At 44.7% G+C, this 6,584-nt stretch overlaps 1 protein-coding gene across 2 annotated transcripts in view; it reads right to left on the bottom strand.

The window, feature by feature from the left end:
• Positions 1 to 858: 858 nt before the first annotated feature.
• The window catches only part of MOCS1 (molybdenum cofactor synthesis 1), a 285,312-nt gene continuing 279,586 nt past the window's right edge, over positions 859 to 6,584 (bottom strand). For both annotated transcript variants that reach the window (XM_085610229.1, XM_085610231.1), the window contains one exon: positions 859 to 1,930. In XM_085610229.1, coding sequence (XP_085466355.1) covers positions 1,077 to 1,930 — 854 coding nt within the window. In that variant the 3' untranslated portion in view covers positions 859 to 1,076. The remainder of the gene's footprint in view (positions 1,931 to 6,584) is intronic.

Below are 6,584 nucleotides of genomic sequence, written 5' to 3'. Positions count from 1 at the left end.
TCCAAAGGCAGCCCAAAGAAGCCCAAAGGATATCCACAGTGTCACTGAGCCCAAAGGCAGCCCAAAGAAGCCCAAAGGATATCCAGTGTCACTGAGCCCAAAGGCAGCCCAAAGAAGCCCAAAGGATATCCAGTGTCACTGAGCCCTTCGCGGTTTCCTATCGTGGAGCAGAAGCGGCGGAGTCATAGGCGGGATCGTTACCTTGTCCATCACTGGACGACAGCGTGGGGACGTATTGGATGAATAATAAGCGACCCGTGACTGTATTTTTAACAAGACGCCCAGTGATGTCAACGTGCTAAGGCGCTGAGAACAAATTTAACTTGAGTATTTCCATATTAGAGACTCGCTAGGACCTGATACAGGTACAGGATAGACTGTAATCCCCGTCCTGAGGAAGCCAAATATTTGGAGGCTGAAACGCGAACGCGTCGACATACTGATGTAGGAGGAGTCCACCGATTGGGTTGACCAAGGAATCATTTAATTTGGCATATACATAAAAAATCAGGAGAGGAGTAATACCTCTGATGCCAAGAGGATTACCTCCAAATGTATTGCTGTAAATAAGAAGTGTACATTTTTTGGAACCATAGTCAGGGGAATTTATATGCGATAACTTGTTGTGTATATAAGATGTATATATATGATTTAATGAAACTGTATATAGAGGTTGTTATGTTATGACTTTGTCCTTATGTTTGTTAATTGTACATATTATGTGTAAAAGTTCTCTGATGTCTACCAAGAGATATTCGCTTCTGAAAAACTAATGCTTGAAAGTCTTCATATAAGAAATGAGTAATTACCGAGAAAATGTATTGTTTCTTGTGTATAAATAAATAAGAGATTGATCCCTCTAAGCCAATTTTCTTTATATATATTAGACGTTTCTATACCCAGGCATGGGAGGGTTATTTGGGTATGCCCCATAATGTTCTATTGACTGAGCCCAAAGGCAGCACTTTAAGTAGAGATGAAGCCACCTTGCGGAGAGGAAGCGAACTCACGTTTGCCTAGTTGTGCGTTTACAATGTCTTTTCCTCTGGGGAAGCAGAATGGATTTTCAGGGGAGATCATGAGCGAAGATAGTCACCTCTCTGTCCACCAGTCTTGCTGAGCAGTTTCACTTCCTCAATAACTATGTCATGTGTGACTGCCTTGCACATATCATACACGGTCAGTGCCGCTACACTAGCTGCCACCAGGGCCTCCATCTCTACGCCAGTCTTGCCCTCGGAGCGGCAAAAGGCCTCAACCACCACTGCGCACCGGTTGGCATCAAGCTTCAGAGTGACATCTACTTTATCCAAGGGGATAACGTGGCACAAGGGTATGAGTTGGCTGGTACATTTAGCCCCCTGTATACCAGCCACCTGTGCAACTGAGAGCACGTCGCCTTTCTTTAGCTGGTTGTTTTGCACCATCTCAAAAGCCTTGGGACCCAAGAGGACGATGGCGGTAGCGACGGCTGTCCTTAGGGACACAGGTTTACCACCTATGTCCACCATGGTGGCCTTTCCTTCAGAGTTGACGTGTGTCAGATGGTTGGAGGGACTGTGTGTGCTGGACCACTGCTTCACACCAGCAGTGTCAGTTGTGATTTGTTTCCTTGATAGGATCCCATCCCTCTGTTCAGGGAAACTCCCCCTGGGTATTGCAGTGGTGTGCTGAAGACAAAATGATCTTTTCTTAAGGCACTTTTGGACTGAGCCAGGGCTCAAGCAGTAATGTCTCTTTTGCGGCTGCGCGATTGCTCCATGCGGCATCTCCTGTAGCAGAGAAGGTGGCAAGCTGACCAGTTGTGGAAACCCACGCGGATGCCATTTACGCAAGCTTGAGCTCAACAAGGTCGGTGTGCGATCTGGTCCTTGCTTCGGTTGATTCCAAGCTTGTAGCTTTGGTAGTGGTGTGCTTGGAAACCAAGATGCTGGAAAAGACAAAATACACAAAGACTACATTTAACCATGATATTATTTATTTAAAAAAAATGTTTCTGGTATCAAGCTTTTCAGAAAATAAAATTCATGCACTCACTAAAATATTTAATTTTAGTCACTGAGCACAATGAAAACATTGCAAAGCTAACACAAAGATGTACAAATTTGACTTTAAAAGGCAACAAATGACCATTAAAAGCAGTTCATTATTCTCATTAAGGATGCTTTTCAGACACCTAGGAGTAGTCCTAGGCAACACCCCCTGAACACATCTCCAGTGCTGAGCACTCACCAACAGGTACGTCCATTCTAGGGCCACATGCGGAGACTTCATGTGGATTATCGCTCTAAAATAATGGACTGCAGACAAGGCCTGTCCCTTCCTGTTAAAAAAAGTGCGCTAGCTCCCGTACAAACTCAAAGTAGATAAAACCAGTTCTAGCTCCCGTACAGAGACTCAAAGTAGATAAAACCAGCTCTAGCTCCCGTACAGAGACTCAAAGTAGATAAAACCAGCTCTAGCTCCCGTACAGACTCAAAGTAGATGAAACCAGCTCTAGCTCCTGTAGAAACCCAAAGTGGATAAAACCATCTCTAGCTCCTGTAGAAACCCAAAGTGGATAAAACCCTCACTAGCTACCGTACAAACTCAGAATGGTAAGAATCAGCTCTAGTACTCGCACACAATCCAAGGAAAAAAAAATAATCGAGTTATCGTACAAACTCCAAGTGGACAAAATGCGCTCTACTTACTGTACAAAATCCAAGTGTGAAAATCAGTTTTAGCTGTAGTACAAACTGCAAATGAGAAAAATCTGCTTTAGCTACAGTACAAACTCCAAGTTGAAAGAATCAAATCTAGCTACTATACAAACTTCAAGTGGGAAAAATCAGACTAAATAGCTGCCTGCAAGAGCGATTTCTCATGTCAAGCACAAGGGCTAGTCCATTTCGGTGCTTTGAAATGAATCCACGGTAACACCTTAGTAAATGGAGCCAGTTACAAGTGGGGAATATTAGTTATTACATTTAATGGCTGGAGTTTGCAATTCTGTCACACACAGCTCACAATGGAATAAGAGAACCATATTTACCAGTTCTTTTTACTTCTACTATTTGACAACTCGAGTCCGGGGATCAAATCTGAACTCTTCCTGTCTCTTAAATTAAGTGCCGGTGGTGCCCACTGGAGAGCACCGGCTTAAGTGAAGTACGGATCCTTGGTAACCTTCACCTCTGGCAGTCAAAATTCTATAGTGCGTTGGACTTTGTCCCTATCAGTAGTTCAAGACGACACTTCTGCCCCATGGATCCTTGCCTATGAGGAAGGTCAAGTTTTAAACCACAGCTCATTGGGCCGAACCTTATTGTACATTAAATGGGGGTGCCTTGGAGCCCTCAGACACATACGAAAACCTGACAAACCTAAGCCTGACTCCACGCTTGTCGCCCACCCACTCCTCCATCATAGAGAGCAACAGCATCACGCAGTATTATTGGCAACACATCATACATTGCTGGCTAAGGGGTTTATGAACATGCACTTCAAATTCAGGCCAGGTGGACAGACTCCTGGACACTGAAACGGCGTCCACCCACGAGCAGAGAAAGGTGATCTGCCTCACCATGAGCTGGTCACTTACTAGGGAGCCTTTGCTCCGCAAGGACCACCACTCTCACTTTACAAGTATTGTATAACCCTCTCAAGGGCCTCTGACTTACAAAAACTACAGATATAACAGATTTTATGCAATTAATACCTACTTTCAAGAAGGAGCAGAGAGCTTTAGAGAACAGTTTTACTGTAGCAGAGCATCTTACAACAGGCACAGTACCTACAGCAAGGTGTGTGGGGACGGTCAAAGCAAAAGAGAAATCAGCTTGAGAGGGGATGGTTGGGTACAAACATGTAATTGGGACACTGACAGTACTCTGTTAAGTTGTTTTTACATAGTTACAGTTTGGGGCAGTGTGTGATCACTTGATTAGCTCCAAATCATGAGGCCTTTGGCAATGCATTGAAGATGGGACGAGAGGCCAGTGTCCAAGGACCAAAGTACTCAAGCGGCTTCTCCTCTTGCATTCAGGCCAATCTAAAGCATCCTTCTTCCTGAACTACAAAGTGCGTTCACTCTCTGATCAGCGATTCCTTCCCTTCTGACACTTGGATGACATGAGCTGCAGCCTGGAAGAAGGCACAGTGCGCCAACTTGGCGAGGCGCTCCAGCACTGTGGTTAGCACACAAACAGCAAAGCTTGTTGTTCTAAACCCAGCAGATGTATATATCTCCGACATCTAGAACTGCCTGAATGCTCTACAGGGAGGTATTGGGCTTTAGAGAAACACTAGGCAGATTCTCAAAGCTACTTGTGTATACTTAACGTTTACACATAACTTTATTTAAGAGCATAAAGTCAGCCTGCTAACTTAGGTTTTAAACTTAAAAATAAACTTACTCTAGGAAGAGTTTTCTGTGATTAAAGCTACGAGTAGGGGCTTTAATTGGGCATTGCAGGGCGGGAATGCCCTGTGAGTTTTATTTGGAAGTAATCACAATCTCATCTAATACTACATACCATCTTGGAAAAGTCAGAGATTTGCCCCTAACGTGGGCCAGAAATATACCCTTTTCCAGGGAAGAAACGGAAAAAGAACCCCTCCGAAACTGGTAGGATTATACTCAAAGGAGCTTCTCCACAGGGAAAAACATTTGTCCTGTGGAGTAAAAACAACAAAAGGGTAGCAAATGCATTGCTCATGCAAGAGACACATGTATATGGCTGCATGAAGAATTAAATTCACAAAGCGTTTGCATAAGCATGCCTGATGACTTGCAACAGCCGCGGGATTCCATCTCTAACCTTATAAGGTACGAAAAGCAGGAAAGCTGCACTAAAGAAAGGTAGCAAACCCGTCCGTGCAGAATTTGACCTTTTTTGTCAATGAGAGCCATCCTTATTAAAGGATGCTGTACTGGTTAATCAACTTTCCACCGCCTGCCTCTGCAACAGCTGCGCACGCCCAGAAATGACAGTGCAGAGCTCTATATAAGCACCACCCCTGCGTGCTATCAGTTTTGTATTTGCACTTCTGAAATCTCAAATGTGGATAAACATGACAAATTGGAGGGGACAGTCTGCCAAAAATAACGTGGGACCTTTTTAACATACAAGAGTCCGCACCACACAACGTGGAGAATGGATGGCTGTGAGGTATCTAGGTGAGACAGTATCTACCAGAAAGAGCGTTACCAAAGGTAAGTAGCTTGTTCTTCTGATGGATACTTCTAACTGCAGATTCCTTGTCTCTCGAACAGATACCGAAGTAGTACCTCCCAACAGCAGAAGAGTCTGAGATTGGACTCACACCAAAAAGTCTCTCTGAACGCAGCAGGCAAATTGGCCTTCTGTGTAAACTAGACTATGGAAGCAGTAGTGCTTTGTGAAAGATGCATGGATGCCCGTGTTCAGGCAGGCAGATGTCTAGGAGTGGAACCCCTCACCAACACCACTCACGCAGCTTTGGCTCTGTGGAATGAGCAAATAGGCCAATGAGAGGGTTTCCTTCTTGGCAGGGCTTAGTTTGACTTTCTGCACAGGGTGATTCATCTGACTAGTTTCTCTTTAGGCGCTACTTTCTTCTTCTTAACACAGACAAAGTTCATGCAGAGCTGGTTGCCTACCCAGTATTCCTTGGTAAACTCAATACAAAAGCCGAGCTCTGTGCTTGGATCAAGACGTTGGAGTCTCTCCTCCTCTATAAGAAAAAAGCAGAAATGTTGAACCATGTGGAAGGGGGAAACAATCTTTGGCACCAGTTTCTCAGGAAAGAATGTAGTGTACAGAGGCTGCACTGACAGCGCCTATAGCACACTAACTTGGCACGCAGAAAAAATTGTGCTCAGAAAAGATATCTCTATGGTGAGGAGCCACAGAGAACTAACTATGGGCTTCCGTGGCAGGCACATGTGAAATGTGACAACCTAGATGAGGTTCTATTGAGGTGTGATGAGGGCTTGGGTGGAAATATGTGAATTTACCCCCAAGAACCCATTTACCACAACATGTGATTCGGGTTAGTCAGGCAAAGGTAAAAAGGGCTGGTATAGAATCTTTAACTGAGCCTAACGCAAAGCCTTAATAGGAGAAAGAAAAACAATAAAACATATGACATCTTATCCCGTTGGGGATCAAGGTGACGGTCTTCAAAACAGGCAAAGCATTCCTCCCAACATTCTTTGTAGGTGGACTTAATCGTGGGGCATCTGGCTGCCAGAATGACATCCACTACATCTGCTGGCAAATCAAAACTAATAAGTTGTTGTCACTGACTTGCCACACATGGAAGAGTAGATTGTATAGATTTGGGTGCAGGACTCTGCACTGTTGCGGATACAGTAGCTCCTTCCGAAGAGGTAGAGAAATGGAAGGGCAAAGGCTCAGAGTTAACAGCTCAGGGTACCAGACTCTCCTGGTCCAATCCAGAGCAATGACAATGATGTGGGCCTGGTCTATCCTGACCTTCCTCAGGACTCATGGCAGGAGAGGAGGTGGGGGAAACCTGGACAGAAGGCACGTGTTCCACTGCAGGCTGGCGAAATGCATTTCCTAGTGACCTACTTCATGGAAACAGCAGCACACAGT

The sequence above is a fragment of the Triturus cristatus genome, chromosome 6, assembly GCF_964204655.1.
Source record: "Triturus cristatus chromosome 6, aTriCri1.1, whole genome shotgun sequence".
NCBI classification, from domain to species: Eukaryota; Metazoa; Chordata; class Amphibia; order Caudata; family Salamandridae; genus Triturus; species Triturus cristatus.
Note: the sequence above shows the minus strand (reverse complement) of the source record. Positions and strands in the feature narration are given on the sequence as shown.